Raw genomic sequence first — 19,511 nt, 5'->3', positions numbered from 1 at the left:
TCTAACATCTCACAATGCAATGCAATACTTACATATTGTACTGAGGCTGGTATAAACGAACCTACTGAACCACCAGTCATATAAAAGTATAGCACATACAATTACAAACATTATACATTACTTACTAATGATAATAAATGACTATGATATGGTTTATGTATTTACTATACTACACTTTTATCATTATTTTGGTGTGTACTCCTTTCACTTATAAAAAAAGATAACTGTAATGCAGCCTCAGGCAGGTCCTTTAGGAGGTATTCCAGAAGAAGGCACTGTTATCATAAGAGCTGACAGCTCCATGCATGATATTGTCCCTGAAGACCTTCCAGTGGGACAAGATGTGGAGGTGGAAGACAGTGATACTGATGATCCTGACCCTGTGTGGCCTGGGCTCACGTGTGTGTTTATATCCTAGTTTTTAATGAAAAAGTTTAAAAAGTAAAAAAAAAAAAAAAAAAAAAAAAAAAAAAAAAACAATTCTGAAATTAGAAAAAAGCTTACAGAATAAGGATATAATGAAAATATTTTTGTACAGTTGTACATTGTGTTTGTGTTTTAAGCTGTGTTATTACAAGAGTAAAAAAGTTGAAAAATAAAAACTTATAAAGGAAAAAAGTTACAGTAAGCTGTTTATTAATAAATTAAAATATTTTCTATAAATTAAGTGTAGCCTAAGTGCATGATATTCATAACATCTACAGTAGAATACAGTAATGCCCTAGGCCTTCACATTCACTCGTCACTCACTCACTTGAGAATTTCCAGTCTTGCCAGCTCTATTCATAGGGTAAAAGCCCCATACAGATGGACCATTTTTACTTTAAAACTGTATTTTTACTGTATCTTTTCTACGTTTACATATGTTTAGATACACAAATACCCCTTTTGTTACAATTGCCTACACGTTGTACATGTAGTACAGTAACATGTTGTACAGGTTTATAAAGCAGCAGGCATATCATAAACTATACCAGGAGCGACAGGCTATACCATATAACCTAGGTGTATGGTAGGCTATACCATCCATGTTTGTGGAAGTACACTCTATGATGTGCACAAAATGATGAAATCACCTAATGATGCACTTCTCAAAAGATACCCCCATCTTTGAGTGAGAAACGACTGTATTTAGGTATCTGCATGAAGATGCATTTGAGTTTAAAAATTATTTTTTGTAGAGCACAAAGAAGAAGCTCTAAATCAATCCAGACAGGCATTACAAAACTATTTTGAGTATGGCACCTAGAGAGAAAACAAAGAGTCTAAAATACAGTGCTCTACCTCAAGCACTTCATAACCTACAGAGGTAGAGAATCAACACCTAAGTTCTAGAATTTCCAAGGTAAAAGACCAGCAGATGAAAGAGTAAAATTGTGTAAAATTTAAATTTGGTAGCAATTAAAAAAAAAAAACACCTAATACATTCTTGATTTCTAAAATCCTGCATATTTTTTCAATGTGGAAAAGAGCATATCATTAACTGGGGTAGTAGTAGACATTAAATAATTGTTTTCAGACAACCATAATTCCACAATACATCTTAAAACCTAGGGAGCCATGCCTGCCACCCAACACACACAACACTTATTTTTTCCTACATATTATATAAGAATGGAGCTCATTTTCCATTTCCCACTGCAAAGAGATCATTCCTAACAGCACAGGCTTTCCCAAGTGAGCTGCTGCCTGAGCTGCTCATGCCAAGGCACAGAACACACCTGTCAAGAAGAAAGGCCCAGATGAAGCTGAAATATATGATTGTCTAGACTTTGCCCTGCCATATCATGTTTCTCAATCTGTTCATCCATAATCTCTTTTAGAAGGGTTTCTGTACCTTCTCATCATGGCAGCTTTGTTTAGTCTGAAATTCAATCACAGATGAATTAGGCTTTAGGAAACATTCCCATTCTAGTTTTGTAGTCACATCAGAAACCCTAGACCCTGTGTTAATTTTGTTACAGCTTTTAGTTCTCGCATTTCAATGTGAAATCACTTCCCCCTGGAGAATGCCACTGATATCGACAAGAAAGCACAAGGGGCTGCCACACAACTCAATCGCCAATAACAACCTGGGAAACTCAACCCTCAGCAGACATTAGTAATCATGGGAAAAGAGCCAGAACTTTAATCACAATTCTTTCAAAAACAGCCAGGGATTTGGAAATGCTGTTATTCTAGGATATGACCCTACTACACTGCTTAATCAAAGCCATTGCCAGTACAAGAACAACCTGCAGATTTTAATAAAAACCAATTTCATAAAAGCCAGTGTGTCAGTATCATGCTGGACTCAATTTAGCAAAATTCCAAAACCCTTACATATATGCACCTTCTATAGATACAAATTTGTTTATGATATCACATACAACCTATTTGGAGTTGTATATTTTTACAAACATACACACACATATACTGCCATTTAGGCATGCAGTCACCCAGTTCAGGTTATATAGTTAACAAAAGTACTGAAAAATATGAACCTGTAAAATTGGTGACCAGCTGGGTGGGCAGGTGCAGGATCTGGATTGGATTGCCTCCATGCCCCAGAGATGTTCTGGAGGCCTTCTTCAAAGCAGAAATTTGGGATAGAGCATTTTCAGTGCCAAGCTGGCAATAGACACACATCCCCGATGTTCAGGAAGCCATGTGGCTTGACTTAACTCCACCAGTAGCTCTATTTTTAGGCAACATCCTGGTGAAATGGCAAAGGCCACAATCACACCTTAAGATACAGCAGCTGCCACCACTGCTACTGTGACTGGTGAGAGCACAGGGGAGCTGTTCTCTGTCATGATGGAGGAAAGAGAAGGAAGGCAGAAACTGCTAGCCCATCCTGTCTGCTCCACTCCCACTTCAAGGGGATTTCTCTTTTTCCAACTATGAGAGAAGTAGGGAAAGTAGCAGTGGGAAAGGAACACGAAGATGGGGAGGGAGAGGCTGGATTGAAATGTTTTATTCATTTATAAAGATCATGTCCACCAGGAAATGTGAATATAATGGTGGGATAGATACATAACAATTCAGAGTGATTTATGGCCTATTAGAATTGAAGGGAATGAACTAATCCTTAATTTTTGAAAAATATGTATCTCCCTCCAAAAATATATATATAAATATATACACATACAAGTACACACAGATACGTACATACATACAGGCCTCCAAAGATTTTCACTATATATTTCCACTAATAAACAGATAGTCTCCAAATAAAAATAACAGGACTATCAATAAGTATGCCAAGCCAAAGGACACCAATAAAACAACAAAATCCAGCATTTCAATGAATTAAAAAAGCAATCAGATTTTTACCCCTGAAAAAAACCCGATCACAAAGAGGTCTATGAAAAGAATATGCCAAACAACCTATTCCTCAATTTTTTAAAAAGCAGCATATAAACAAAGGGGAGGCTGGGCAACGCAGTGTACATCTGTTGCATTTCTAAGTACTCTTAGAGGACAACCCAGGATTATTCCCTGGATAGGTGATTCACTGCAAACTTGCTTTCAAATGTACATTGACAGTATTTAATTACATACTTTCTTAGCATAATCTATAAGTAGTTGATACTGCTATAGAAGCTGAGAAAACAAGATAGATGCTTCACACAAGTCAGTTCCTGTCTGACTAAAGGTTTGAAATGTTAAAAAATAAAAATAAAAATAAGCCAACAATGCTGTAAGCTAGAACTGTGCACCGGTTAGAGACATAGATACGTATCTGTCCCACAAAAGGCTACTGGGAATAAAGGGCAAAGATGGCAAGTTGTAAAGCTTATTTTCTTCTGAGTCAGACTTATTTATTTATTTATGTATTTATTTTGCTTTTGTTTTCTGAATTATGAATTCTTGGAACACAAGAGAGACCCATATGTAAATGTAAATGCTGAATTATTTTCTGAATGATTTTCTAATTATATGGCTTTCTGGAAAATTTGCAACATCGATTCTCTCCATTAGTGCAAATAATAGAGGGTACACTGCACCTAGGTGATTGGGAAAGTGGAAAACTACACCACTCTCATTTCACTGAAGAAGAAAATAGGTCTATGTAAACAATAGCTTATAATAACGTAGCTACTAAGTGTCCAAATTGCCTTTGCAATCATATTCTCCTCTGAGTCTCAAAGTATTATGAGGTAAAGCAAATATTACTGAAGCAACCAATGAGAAAACCAAGATACCAAAAGGTGAAGCATCTTGCCCAAGATCCTCACAGATGGTTGATGGGTGAAAATAAATAAAAGTGCTAGGCAACGCAAGCAACATTCAAAGACCTCAAAAGTCAGGGGAGAGTGGCTTATGCCTGACTTATCCCAGCACTTCGGGAGGCCAAGGCCAACAGATTGCTTGAGGCCAGGAGTTCAAGAATCTCCTCGGCAACATGGTGAAACCCTGTCTCTACTAAAAATACAAAAAATTACACAGGCACAGTGGCACCCACCTGTAGTCCCAGCTACCTGGGAGGCTGAGGTGGGAGGATTACCTGAGCCAAGGAGGTTTAGGATGCAGTGAGCCATGACTGTATCACTGTACTCCAGCCTGGGCGACAGGAGTGAGACCCTGTCTACAAAAAAAAAAAAAAAAAAATCAGAGATCTGTTCAATTTCTAATACTTGCTCCATAGTTAACATGTAGTGTGATACTTTGGAGTAATAATGTCAAGGTGGACATGAGTTTATACTTTATAGAATAAGAATCACACCACTTTACCCACCAGAGATACCAAAAGAAATGAAATAGTAAATAAAAGGTATGCTCTGGACACAATATACTCCACACAATTTCAAAAAATAAAAGGTTTGGTCTCTGCTCATTTATCATCTCAAAAATGACGAATGTCCAGAAAAGGTCCATCTAGCTATGGAAATTATTGTCTGAAAGGCTAATTTGGTAACTGTCATCAAAGAGGCAATGATACATCATATTCAGCAAAGTATGTCACATGAAGATTACACAGTATGGTCATCTTCTGTTAAACAGCCATTAGAGAAGTCCTATTTCTGGCAGAGGCAGGGTTAAGGGGAAGGCTGAGAAAAGGATGATAAAGTGAAAGAAGTAGAGAAATACAGGAATATAAAGAAAGAAGAAGACAGTAGCATTCAGCAAGGACATTATGACAAAAAGATAAGGCCCAGCTGTATTCATCTTGGAAATTTGTTTCTTCTGAAATCAGGAGATACTAAGAAGCCTCTTCATTTGTACACAGAGTCATGTCCTCTATTAAGAGATGAGGCTTTACAACAGTGCCGACCAATGGAACTATAATGTGGGTCACATATGTAATTCTTTATTTTCCAGTAGCCACATTAAAAAGGTAAAATGAAACAAGTGAAATTAGTTGCATTAATATTTTCATTTAACCTCATTTAACCTAATATAGCCAAAATATCATGCAAACAGGTAGTCACATTTTAAAATTGAGATATTTTATTCATACTAAAGTCTTTGAAATCCAGTTTGCATTTTATTTTATTTATTTATTTATCGGAGATGGCGTCTCGCTCTGTTGCCCAGGCTGGAATGCAGTGGCGCGATCTTGGCTCACTGCAACCTGTGCCTAGTGGGTTCAAGCAATTATCCTGCCTCAGCCTCCAGAGTAGCTGGGACTACAGGCGCCTGTCACCACGCCCAGCTAATTTTTTGTATTTTTTAGTAGAGACAAGGTTTCACCATGTTGGCCAGGCTAGTCACAAACTCCTGACCCCAGGTAATCCACCCGCTTAAGCCTCCCAGAGTGCTGGGATTACAGGTATGATCCACCACACCCGGCCCAGTTTGCATTTTATACTTAGAGTATAACTCAATTCAGATGTTAAATGTTTATTGGAAATACCTGATCTATATTTAGATTTTATAAAATGTACAGTTGCAAAAGTAGACTCACATACCCTAGTTGTTCTAGACACAATTAAAAGATTCCAAAAATTGAATCAAGTATCAGTTTTTAATTTAAATTAAATTTAAAATTTGGTTCCTCAGTTGCATTAGCCACATTTTAAGAACTCAATAGCTTCACGTGACTTGTGGCTGCTATGCCAGGCAGGACAGCCACATACAATAAGTTCTGCAGTCTCTAGAACATCAGACATCATTCTGCTGATATTGGCACAGCTTTCAAAAGGACAAATGGAGATAAACAAAGTCCAAATATTAAGTAATTGATTATCTGTTCACTAACATAATTAACTCAGGTGATTAGATGAGGGTGCAGCAGAAACTGTTAGCTGTGGCCAATAATTTTTCTCCCGATTTTTTCTCAGAATTAAGACTACACTTCTGGCCCTCCTTTGTAGTTAGGTAAGGCTTTTGTCCTGTGAGGCACAAGCAGAAGTGTTACGTGGTAGCTTCTTAGAATATTTCTGAAATGATAGCTGGTATAAGCCTTTTGTCTCTATTAGGGTGGTGGAAAAAGTAATTGAGGTTTTTGCCATCACTTTTTTTTTTTTTTTTTTTTTTTTTTTTTTGAGACAGTGTTGCTCTTATTGCCCAGGCTGAAGTGTAATGGTGCCATCTCGGATCACTGCAGCTTCCGCCTCCCGGGTTCAAGCAATTCTCCTGCCTCAGCCTCCAGAGCAGCTGGGATTGATTACAGGTACCCGCCACCAACATGCCTGGCTAATTTTTTGTATTTTTAGTAGAGATGGGGTTTCGTCATGTTGGCCAGGCTGATCTCGAACTCCTGGCCTCTGATGATCTGCCCCCCTCAGCCTTCCAAAGTGCTCGGATTACAGGTGTGATGACATCACTTTTATTGGCAAAAACCGCAATTACTTTTGCACTAACCTAAATACTCTGTTCCTTTCTCCATTCAGTAGCTGCAACGGCCACCATTTTGGACCACAGTTTAGCCAAAGAATGAGCTGGAAGAAGCCTAACTTTCCAAGGAATCGTTTTTGTTGTTGTTGTTGTTGTTTGAGACAGAGTTTCGCTCTTGTTGCCCAGGCTGGAGTGCAATGGCGTGATCTCAGCGCACCGCAATCTCCGCCTCCTGGGTTCAAGCGATTCTCCTGCCTCAGCCTGCCGAGCAGCTGGGATTAAAGGCATGTGCCACCACGTCTGGCTTATTTTGTATTTTTAGTAGAGACGGAGTTTCTCCATGTTGGTTCAGGCTGGTCTCGAACTCCCAATCTCAGGTGATCCACCTGCCTCGGCCTCCCAAAGTGCTGGGATTACAGACATGAGACACCGCGCCTGGCCTCCAAGGATTCTATGGAACAAGGCTGTCATATCAGCCCTGAACTACACCCGACTTGTAAGTGAGAAGGGGAAATGTCCATCTTGTAGAGGCCATTGTTTAGGTCTTTGCTACTTGCAGCAGAATCTAATCCACACCAATAAAGGTGAGGAGTGGGGCTGCTCCAGTGACATGAATTATCTCTGCGCTATTCACCAAACTTGATCTGGACAATCTGGCTGGCTGAGGGGATATTCCACATATACTGAAGAAGACGAACTAAAAATTTGGCTGTCAACCTAGATTCATATCCTCCCTGATTGCTTCCTCTAAAAAGAACCCTGATTCTATTCTTCTGGATAGCTGGATGCTTCATGGGAGGCTGACCCGAAGTCCTTGGCCATAAATAGATACAGGCAAGGTCTACAATTCAGGCTAATGAGATGTGGGGTCTTCCCGTAAAGGTTCACTTGCTTTATAAAGGAGAGTGAGAAAGAGATGAGCCTTTGCTGGCTCTGAAGGTCCTGAGTGGATTTTATAGCTATGAGAGCTATGATGCTGGGCACACTAGCGCCCATCTTGGAACCAAGTTGAAGATGAAGTTTGTACTTGGAAAAGGGAAAAACCATGATACTGGCAGGGAAATGAAGCTGAAACCCACCCCCTGTAATGTAACTAAAGTTCACCCTATTTGAGAGATGTCTTTTGCACTTATGGGGGAGCCACATTATTAGGGGGAAGAGTGAATTTCTCTACAAAATCATTTCATTCTTTTACCAAGCTCCAAACACAACAAACGATTATAAACAAACAAACAAAAATACATAGCTGAGTTATGGAAACAGAGGATAAAGAACGGGAGTTTAAAGAAGGAAAATCTAATTTTAAGTAGTTCTATTAATTCATTTTGCAAATATGAACAATTCTATGCACATTTTCCCTGGTTTTAAAACAAAGTTAGCCTATTTTTGTCTTTTCTCCAAAATGAGGCAGCACATTATGAAACATAAAAAAACAGCCAGAAATCACAGAAATTCTCAAAAATCCATGGAACATTTTCTTTTTCCAATGTGAAATAAAATAACCAAATAAAGTTTTCACTAAATAGCAAGAAAGAAATCTAGATTAGGTCAAGGATTGAGACACCAAAGAAATGCACCATTTAGGCTGTGAGATGAGAGAAAGAAATTACACAGATGAAAGGCATATGAAGACAAGGGCAGAGGCGGAAGACATGTGAATAGCATCATACAAAGAGAGCATGTTGGAGCAAAGCAAATGGGAGTGTGGGGAAAAGGTGGGGCTGGTTGGGAGCCACACTTAGCCAGGACAAAGACAGGCAGACAGGGGTGCCAGAATCTGGGCTTCAGCTCTGTAGGAGAATCCAGAGAAGACAGAGGCACGGTGGGTAGGTACAGGCGGAGATTTTAGAATCTGAGCCTTTCCATCAGCTTCTTAGAAAACCTCTAAGAGTAGAGATACTTGGTGAGAAGACAGTGCGAGGTATAGGAAGGAACTTCTTGTCGCTAGGAGTGAAAATTTTAGAATGAGAAAGACTGACGTTTAAAAAAATAATTCTGCCACTGACTAATTATGTGACCTTGCACTGATTTCTAAACCTCTCTGATCACTATTTTCCATATCAGTAAAATGGGGATAAGGGGAGTTATAGCTCATAAGGCTATAACAAGGATTAAACGAGATCATGCACATAAAGTGCTCAGCACAATGCCTGACACATAGAAAGAACTAAAAAATGTTTTTCTGACATACAAACATACAAAACAAGCACATCAGAAATAATTCATCCCATAAAAGTAGAAGCTAATCTAATGAAGTATGCAAAATAGACATTTGTGGGAAAAGTCTTAAGAACAGCATATGCAATAAAAGCAAATTATTTATAGAAATTAAAGACCTCATAGCAAGGGACAAAGGACAGGGGAAAGGTAGAGACAGACTTTCTAGGTTGTAGGACCAAGAACTTTGTTCACTACTTCTGGGAGTATCAGCAGCATTTGACACATACTATTGATCACCTCCCTTCTTCTCTTGGCCTCCAGGATACCACTTGCTCTGATTCTCCTGCATGTTCCTGCACAGTCTTCTGGGTTCCATCCTCCTTCTCTTCCTTTCCTCCATGGGGAAAAAAGTCCTCTCTGATCTCATCCACCTACTCTCCCCATTACCTACACTCCTCCATCCACACTGGTTTCCTTGCTAGTCCTCAACAACTTCCTCCACCCCTGCCTCTGTATCTGCATGGTTCTTTGACTTCCTTCAGTTCCTGCTCAAACCTCACCTTATCAGGGAAGCATTCCCTGACCATTGGATCTGAAATAGCAACTGACACCTACTCCCATCATTACTCTGTCCCCTCAACTGCTTCATTTTTATCATTATACTTCCCATAATCAGATCTGCTTATTAATTAATTAATTTTTTTTTATTCCGGCAGGCTCTTGAGCCAGAGTAGGCTTAAGAAGACTCAAGCTTGGCCGGGCGCACTGGTACATGTCTGTAATCCCAGCACTTTGGGAGGCTGAGGCAGGTGGATCACGAGGTCAAGAGACTGAGACCATCCTTGCCAACAGGGTGAAACTCCATCTCTACTAAAAATACAAAAATTAGCTGGGCGTGGCGGCATGCACCTGTAGTCCCAGCTACTCGGGAGGCTGAGGCAGGAGAATCACTTGAACCAGGAGGCGGAGGTTGCAGTGAGCCAAGATCATGCCATCGCACTCCAGCCTGGTGAAAGAGCGAGACTCCGTCTCAAAAAAAAAAAAAAAAAAAGACTTAAGCTTATTTATTTCTTGTCTCATTGACTCTCTATAACAAATGTAACCTCCATGAAAGCAGAGACCTAGTGTGTTTTATTCAGGGCCTATACCCCTTGCCCAAAACACTGTCTAGCACATGGTAGGATCTCAATAATATTTGCCAAATGAAAAGGAGAGAGAAAGGTCTTCAAATGAAAATATTATTCATTCTTTTTTTACTCTATCTCTCATTATCTGATTTTATTTTCTTCCAGTTACTTTTTAGCCACTGTCTCTCTAATATACAAAGACTCACATATCAACTCTCTTTTTGGTTAATGGGAAGCAACAGATACTTTGCATCAAAGTGGTTCACATTTAAGGGTTCTGACAATTCTTAGATTCTAAGATTACTGTCTCAGTTCATCTTAACACAGTTTTGCCTCAATAACACTCAGAATGGTCAATATGACTATCTCAGTTTGAGGATAGTCTCTTTAATTGCTTCAATTCTACTTGTTAGAAGAACATTACTTTAATCTACAGTTAGGCACAGGCATTTTTTGATAAATTCATTCTTTAAAAATAATTAAACTTTCTACATTGTCACATAACTACATAAAATGTGTGTCCCAATACAAAATTCTTGTTTTAATATTTAATCAGAATAAAACACAAAACTGGTCTACTTCTGTTTGCTTAATAATTTTGCATATTATTCTTAAGAATGTTATCTATTTTACTATATTTGCTAAAATATGCTTGCTCATCTATTACAGAAACACTCTTCCAAAAATTTAGAAAAGCAAGGTGCAGGAGTTGTGACAAGTAGAGGAAAGGATTATCTTTGAAAGCCTTTTGATGTGTGGGAAACAGAACTGAAAAGGAATCTAGAATCAGGAGAGATTTCTATAATTCAAGAGCTTTCATCCATAAACATCCCCTATGATAATTCACCATATAGATCTGACAACTGAACTTCATCAGTTATTCTTCTCAATCCAGAAATCCAGACTCCCCAAAACACATTGATTCCCATTTTATAATCACACACAATATAATTACACATTAGTGATTCAGGGAGCAAGATGGCCTGTGGCTTAAAGATTTCTAGCTGAATTCTGCTCGACTCTGAAGGTTATGCCTGCTGGGTAAGGATTATCGGAGTTAATGTCAGATAGTGAACAAGAGATACCAAGAACAAATGAAGAAAGATCAGACTCCACAACCAAAACAAGGAAGCAGCATCTCCAATCTTGCCTTAACAAACCTCTTCTTGCTGATATGTGATTCATTCTCCTGTTTCACTTGTAAAAACAAAATGAAATAGCATCACAGTGCTTACTTACTACGGTACAGAATTGACAACGTTCATACCACTTTTGCTCTCCAATCTTTCACAAAAAAATCCAGAATGACAAGAAATACTGATACCAAAACAAAAGACTTGCCTAATTTTGAAAGTATAAGCTTTAATATCTACCAATTTAGGCCAGGCACAGTGGCTCATGCCTGTAATCCCAGGATGTTGGGAGGCCAAGGTGGGCAGATAACTTGAGGTCAGGAGTTTGAGACCAGCCTGGCCAACATGGTGAAACCCAGTTTCTACTAAAAATACAAAAAACAGCCAGGCATGGGCCAAGCGCAGTGGCTCACGCCTGTAATCCCAGCACTTTGGGAGGCCGAGGCGGGTGGATCACGAGGTCAGGAGATCGAGACCATCCTGGCTAACATGGTGAAACCCCGTCTCTAATAAAAATACAAAAATTAGCTGGGCATGGTGGTGCGTGCCTGTAATCCCAGCTACTCGGGAGGCTAAGGAAGGAGAATCTCTTGAACCCAGGAGTCGGAGGTTGCAGTGAGCTGAGATTGTGCCACTACACTCCAGCCTAGAGACAGAGTGAGACTCCATGTCGGAAAAAAAAAAAAATAGCCGGGTACGGTGGCACACGCCTGTAATTCCTGCTACTCAGGAGGCTGAGGCACTTGAATCACTTGAACCCAGGAGGCAGAGGTGGCAGTGAGCCGAGATTGCACCACTGCAGTCCAGCCTGGATGATGGAGTGAAATTTGTCTCAAAAATACAATTTAAAAAAATTAATAACTACCAATTTAGTTGCTGGGTAGATCTTTCTAGGACTCTCCAGATATTCCCAAGGTATAAACATTCCTGTATGCACTAAAGTAGCCAAATGGAAATGTTTTCCATATTGTGGGAGGCCAAGGCAGGAGGATTGCTTGAGCCCAGGAATCCAAGACCAGCCTAGGCAACATGGCAAGATCCCATCTATACAGAAATTTTTTTTTAAAATTCACTGGATGTGGTGGCACACACCTGTAGTCCCAACTTCCCATGGGGCTGAAGCAGGAAGATCACTTGAGCACAGGAGTTTGAAGTTACAGTAAGATCTGATCATGTCACTGCACTCCAGTCTGGGCAAGAGAGCAAAGACTCTGTCTCAAAAAAACAAGAAAAAAGAAAAGAAAGAAATGCCTGCAAAGAACTCAAGTCCAGATTTTGCTACACGTTGGCATACTTTTCTTTAGCCAAAGAATAATCCCAGGAGGTGAATTTTAGAGTACTGAGTGGAAAAAAATTCAAAAACTGTTTCGCTCAGCAGATTCAAAGGGCACTCTCAGGATCACAACACACATCACTGCTCCACGTGTGTCTACCTGTATCCACCTTGTTGCCACAGCACAGAGAAAATGAAAGTGTTTTTAATTGATTCCCCAACCTACATGCATTCATTCCACAAACCCAAGTGTCACCTTTTACAGAGCAGTCCATTCTGACCAGCAGTGCACAGACCTGAGGAAACTCACTTCTGCAGAAAAACTGTTAGTCTCAACAAATTCATATCGGCCACTTAGATCCAAAGATGTATTTTTTACAAAAATATAGAGTGCAAAATGAAAGAAAAGAGACGGTATTGCTAGAAAATACACACACACACACACACACACACACACACGCGCACACCCCCCAGGTCTTTAAAAAGTTCAGAGAAAATGCATATGAAAAAACTATGCATGGGTTTCAAACATTTTTTGTATCAAAATAAGCTTGCTATAGCATGCCTGAACAGGATCTAGTTTGAGGCACTAAAAAGGATAAAACATCAGTTTGAAAAGAGCCTCTAACAGGGCAACATGAATTCTGTTAAAATTGAGGCAAGAATGAACATCAAAATTATGGTGAAGGCTGGGGTGCCAAGGCTCACCCTGTAATCAGCAGCACTTTGGGAGGCTGAAGTGGGAAGACAGTTTGAGTCCAGGAGTTTGAGGCCAGCATGGGGGAACACAGTGAGATTCCATCTCCACAAAAAAATTTTAAAAATTAGCCAGGTGTGGTGGTACATGCCTATGCTCTCAGCAACTCAGGAGATGCTGCAATTGAAATGGGATTGTTCCCTTGGCCCTTTTGTGGGACTCCCGAAGAAAGTGGCTTCTTTACTCGGCCCACAGCCCTCAACCCCGCACAGTATGGGGAGCACACAGGTAAGCAGGTGCAGGGGCTGGAGGCAAGTGCCTTTGGGCACCAGCAGGGCTGAGCCCTGTATCAGCCATGTAGCAGTGTCTAGGGAGGTGCCCTGCCCATGATCTGTGATGCCCCAGAGGGAATGTTATACTGTGCCCTCTTAGCTTTGCTGTCCATCGATGGCTAAGTGTTTAACAGCTCAGTGTGACAGCCCTCTGTATCCCAAGCTCTCGTTCGGCATCCAGGAAGAATCAAGTCACAGTAATGAATTGAAGATGGTAGATGCAAGGGATTTTATTACTGACAAAAGTGGCTCTCAGAGGGATGGAGAGCTGGAAAGGGGATGCAGTGGAAAGGTGGTCTTCCCCAGAGGTTCGGCCATCTCCAGCCAAACTCTTCCCCGAAGTCTCACCATCAAGCCATCCCTCTGAAGTCAAGCTGCTTCTCCCTGACCTATGGTTGCTTCTTCTCTTCTCTCCTTCCCTGCCACTCTGCCCCGCTCCTCTGCCAGTGGAGCCTGGGGTTTTTATGGGTACAGGATGGGGCAGAGCAGGCTAGGGTGATTTTAGAAAGGGCAGCATTTGGGTGAGAAAAGAGGAATGTATGTTCTCACTTTGGGCTGCGGGTTCAGGCTTGAGGGTGGAGCCCTTGCCGAGGACCCTGCCCTTTTCTACCCAGTATTTCCCTGCCTCCTGTCCATATCAAAAGGAGCTATGATTGTTATACTGCACTCCATCCTAGGTGTCAGGGTGAGAATCTATCTCTAAAATAAAAATAATAATTAATTACATTTAAAAAATAGAAAAAAAATGTGGTGAAGCTTGGGTGGAAGAGAGGTGAAATTGATAGATACAGGAGGCAGAGAAAGGAACCTGCACAAGGTCTTGCCTGAGCATGCCCACAACAGGCCAGGGGCCTGCATGTGCACTGGGAAAATGGGGTGGAGACAACAGAAATTCGAGCCTTAGACAAGGAGAGGAGCCAGGGGTCTTCAGCTTGTGTGTGGTGGCCTGGTATTCAATCTGTGAGGTGGGAGCCTATTAGCAGGAACCCCGTCTTTTCTGCTGACAGATTTCTTTTAATAAATTCCACTCTCCTCACCTTTAAATGTGTTCGCATGCCTAATTTTTTCTGGTTGTGAGACAATAACTTGGATTTTAGCTGAACTAAGGAATAAAAAATCCTGCATCAAAATTATTGATTCTTTATGTAAAGATGATGGAGACAATGTCCCAAAGAAATCAGCAGTTTATAAATAGATGACTCATTTTCAGAAGGGACAAGACAATCTTGAGGATGATGCCTACAGCAGCAGACCATCCACATCAATTTGTGAGGAAAAACTCAATCTTGTTCATGCCCTAATTAAAGAGGGCCGACAATGAACAGCACAAACAATAGCCAACATTGTAGACATTCCATCTGGTTCAGCTTACCTACACTCCTGACTGAAAAATTAAAGTTGAGCAAACTTTCCACTCTGTGTGGCAAAACTGTTGTGCTCAGATCTACTGCAGACAAGAGCAGAGCTTTCAATGGAAATTTTAAACAAGAATGATCAAGATCCTGAAGCACTTCTCTGAAGAACTGTAACAGGAGACAGAACATGGCTTTACCAGTGTGATCCTGAAGACAAAGCCCAAAGCTATGCCTCCCAACAGGTGGAAGGGGTCCAGTCAAAGCAAAAATGGACAGGTGAAGAGCAAAGGTCTTGGCAACAGTTTTTTGAGATGCTCAGGGCATTCTCCTTATCAGCTTTCTAGAGGGCCAAAGAATGATATCATCTGCTTATTATGACAGAGTTTTGAGAAAGTTAGCCAAACTTTTAGCAGAAAAATGTCCAGGTAATCTTGAAAAATCTTTAAAGGCTACCCATTTTTCTTCAGTTAGTAATGTAAAAAAGATGGCACTGACATGGTTAGGTTCCCAGTACCCTCAGTTCTTTAGGGAAGGACTAAATGGCTGATACCATCACTTATAAAAGTGTCCTGACCTTGATGGAGCTTATGTTGAGAAATAAAGTTTATATTTTTATTTTGTATCTTTTAATTCCTTTTATCCATGACCTTTTGAAGTCTCCCTTGTGTGTATACACATACACACACACACACATGCACACACACACATATACACACATATACATACACATACATACACACACACACACACACACACACACACTTTTTTGAGACTGAGTCTCACTCTTGTCACCCAGTCTGGCATGCAATGGTGCGATCTTGGCTCACTACAACCTCCAGCTCCTGGGTTCAAGCGATTCTCGTGCCTCAGCTTCCTGAGTAGGAATCACCATGCCCAGCTAATTTTTGTATTTTTAGTAGAGACAGGGTTTCACCATGTTGGCCAGGCTGGTCTTGAACTCCTGACCTCAGGTAATCTGCCCGCCACCGCCTCCCAAAGTGCTGCGATTACAGGCATGGGCCACTGCACCTGGCCATATATTTAATTATTAGTTAAAACAGAATTACACCCAAAAAGCTGAAAAGAAGGCAAAAAAGTGGTAAGCATTCATTTCCCTTTTATTTGGACATCACATTTTTATACAGCAAATAGAGAATAGTGGCAAAAAAAAAATCTGCTAATATTTTTCTTAATGGTAAGTAAATTATTAACCACTAAACAGAAAACCACAAATAAGCAAACCATAAATACTGAAACAAAAAGCATTTGGTTTGTATTTAGGATATCACTTAATATTTTTAAAGGGTGAAATGGGAAACCCTGGGGAGAAAGAAGGGAGGAAAGAAAATCATTCGTCTTGTGTCCATGGTATTTAATTTCTTTTTTGGAATGAACTGAGAATCTGGGTCTCATGAATCTAAATGCTGCCACATGGCCCAGTTCCTAATGATTGGTCTATTACACTATAGTTGAATTTATTTGAACAATTAAATGGCTTGTTCAAAACAGAAGGCATTCCTGCCTTCCAGTAGATAAAATACACAATTTCCCTTAGGGGATGAATATAGGGCAAGAATACAAAGAAGTATGTCTAACAATAGTAAAAATGTCAGGAAACAGAAAATGTCAAATCCTCAAGGGAAAAACAAACTCAAACTTTGCTTAGAGCTCAGGCACCATGTTTTCTGTGATGAAATTACAGTCTACGGTCTCCCCTAAGGGGAAAAAAAAAAACCTGCTAGAACTAATCAAAGTGTAGTGTTTGGTGAATTTTTTTTCTTTTTGCAAAGTTCAGAACGAAAGCAATAGCAACAACATAGCTTTCATGTCATCATTGGCAGGAAATTTAACTCTTCTCTGGATAACTTCTTTGGAAAAAAACTGAACCAGAAAAGAGAGTTTCACATCCTGAGTTCTTTCTAACTCCAATTTCCTGCCTGGTATGCTAGAAGCTAAAAAAAATCTGGAGGACAAATTTAACTGTTAATTACATATTCAAGTCATCTGATTTTGTTGATAGGTTCAAACAATGATGTTAAAACTTGGGCATTTTCCTTGATTTTTGCTCAATCTGAGATGCAAACACCTTTCATAAAAGACAAATGATGTGAATAAAATTGGCTGCTAACTCCCCACCTGTCCAAGGCCCGTCTAGTTTAGTTTGACTCTGAGCACTGGAGCTTCAGTTAGTTCTAAGATCAAGCAATTTCTCCCCATAGTTCCAGTTTTCATTATGAAACCCCAAAATACTAACATCCTCATTCAAAATCTCCAAAGGGCAATTAATAATGCCTAGTAGAGGCAGGTAGTCTTTATTCTTCTCGTTTTCATTTTGCAATTGTCTGGACTAATAAAAATTAGACAAAACAAGCATTAAATATTTAACTTTCATAGAATTCCACCAGTCTCTTCCTAGATGTGAAGGTCTTGCCCCTTCCATTATTGCCTGTTCTAGTTTGATACCGTACCAATTCCTTGTCACTACACTTCTACTGCAATAAAAATGGGATCAGAGCCAGGCATGGTGGCTCACTGCTGTAATCCCAGCACTTTTGGAGGCCGAGGCAGGTGGACCACTTGAGGTCAAGAGTTTGAGACCAGCCTGGCCAATATGATGAAATCCTGTCTCTACTAAAAATACAAAAAAAAATTAGCCAGGCATGGTGGCGTGCACTTGTAATCCCAGCTATTCAGGAGGCTGAGGCAGGAGAATCACTTGAACCCAGGAGGCAGAGGTTGCAGTGAGCCGAGATCACACCGTTACACTCCAGCCTGGGTGACGGAGTGAGACTCTGCCTCAAAAAACAAACAAAAAAAATGGGATGAGGAATACAAAGAGCCCATAACAGAGGTGAGGGCACAGCTGACAGAATGAGTATATCTAGATAAACAACAGCATGTCAAAGACTGTGTACTACGAGTATGTCATGTGTTTCCCAATTTCTGAAGAGAAAACTTCTGAGAGGCCTTTCCCATTCAATCTGTCTATTCAATCCAGCAATCCCATTATTGGGTATATACCCAAAAGAATATAAATCATTCCACCATAAAGATACATGCGCATGTATGTTCATCGCAGCACTATTCACAATAGCAAAGACATTCCTGGAATCAACCTAAATGTCCATCAATGGTAGACTGGATAAAGAAAATGTGGTACATATACACGACCATGGAATACTATGCCGCCATTAAAAATAAAAAAGTTAGATCACATCCTTTGTAGCAACATGGATGGAGCTGGAGGTCATTATCCTAATAATGGAGGACATTATCCTAAGTAAACTAACACAGGAACAGAAAACCGAATACTGCATGATCTCACTTGTAAGTGGGAGCTAAACATTAAGCACACATGGAGACAAGGAAGGGAACAACAGACACCAGGGCCTACTTGAGGGTGGAGGAAAGGAGGAAGGTGAAGACCATAAAACTATCTATCAGGTACTATATTTATTACCTAGGTGGAGAAATAATCTGCACATGAAACACCCATAGCACACAATTTACCTATCTAACAAACCTGTATATGTACCCCTGAATCTAAAATTAAAAAAAATAAAATTTCAACCATCCCTCTTGATACTTCATGTCTACCTTTCCTCCTTTTTCTCCTTAGCACTTACCATTATTAAAACTGTATATATTTCTAGACCAGCTGTGGTGGTTCTCACCTGTAATCCCAGCACTCTGGGACGCCGAGGCAGGCAGATCACTTGAGGTCAGGAGTTCGAGACCAGCCTGGCCAACATGGTGAAACACTGTCTCTAATAAAAATACAAAAAATTAGCTGGGTGTGGTGGTGCATGCCTGTAGTCCCAGCTAAAAGGGAGGCAGAGGCAGCAGAATCACTTGAACCTGGGAGGCAGAGGTTACAGTGAGCTGAGATTGCACCACTGCACTCCAGCTCACTGCAATGTCAATCTTCCAGGCTCAAGTGATCCTTCCACTCAGCCTTCCGAGTAACTGGGACCACAGGTGTGCACCACCACCCCTGGCCAATGACAGTGATTCTTGTTCATTTTGTTCACTGCTGTATCACCACTGCCCAGAGTAATGCCAAAGTAAATACGTCTTAAATGAATAAATAAATGAATGAGAGTGCACAAAAGGGACCGAGATCAGAAAAAGTAACGATGTGCTATACACTTCATTTTATTAATTTAACCTAAACATGGTCTAGTTTACACATAAGAAACCTAAAGTTTACGAAAGTCCGTCATTTGAAGTTACACAGATAACACAAGGATTTGCACAAAGCTTTATAAAATACCACACTGCTTCCTCTTCGAAGAGGAAATGAGACTTGAATTATTGAATTTGACCTTTGCATGTGTGAGGAGTAAAGAAAGTAATGGAAACAGCATTTTAAAAGGCAGACATAAAAATTCAGGAAAATTGAATATCACAGAATGACAGAAGCCTAAGATTTATGCTGAGATTTACATTCGAAAAAATAAATTAGATAGGGAGAGACTCCAAAGAGCCTTGAATGCCAGGATCTGTATTTTTATAAACGAGTACTTTCAAACTTTTTTTTCACAGTAGAACTCTTCTTTGTCAGTGGAAATCTTATATGGAACTCTGATATATTACAGAGATAAAAGTCTGGACCAGGCACGGTGGCTCACGCCTGTAATCCCAGCACAGGAGGCCAAGACAGGCAGATCGC

General features: G+C 40.2%; 1 protein-coding gene across 9 annotated transcripts in view; it reads right to left on the bottom strand.

Annotated features, from left to right (window-relative positions):
* Nucleotides 1-19,511, bottom strand: part of EXOC4 (exocyst complex component 4) — an 870,395-nt gene that overhangs the window by 510,363 nt on the left and 340,521 nt on the right. For 4 of the 9 annotated variants that reach the window (XM_054558840.2, XM_054558838.1, XM_054558841.1 and 1 more), the window contains exon 10: nt 4,448-4,570. In XM_054558840.2, coding sequence (XP_054414815.1) covers nt 4,448-4,570 — 123 coding nt within the window. 9 annotated transcript variants of the gene reach the window in all.

Source organism: Pongo abelii, chromosome 6, assembly GCF_028885655.2.
Source record: "Pongo abelii isolate AG06213 chromosome 6, NHGRI_mPonAbe1-v2.0_pri, whole genome shotgun sequence".
NCBI classification, from domain to species: domain Eukaryota; kingdom Metazoa; phylum Chordata; class Mammalia; order Primates; family Hominidae; genus Pongo; species Pongo abelii.
The sequence above is the reverse complement of the archived record's forward strand: the minus strand, read 5'-3'. Positions and strand labels throughout refer to the sequence as shown.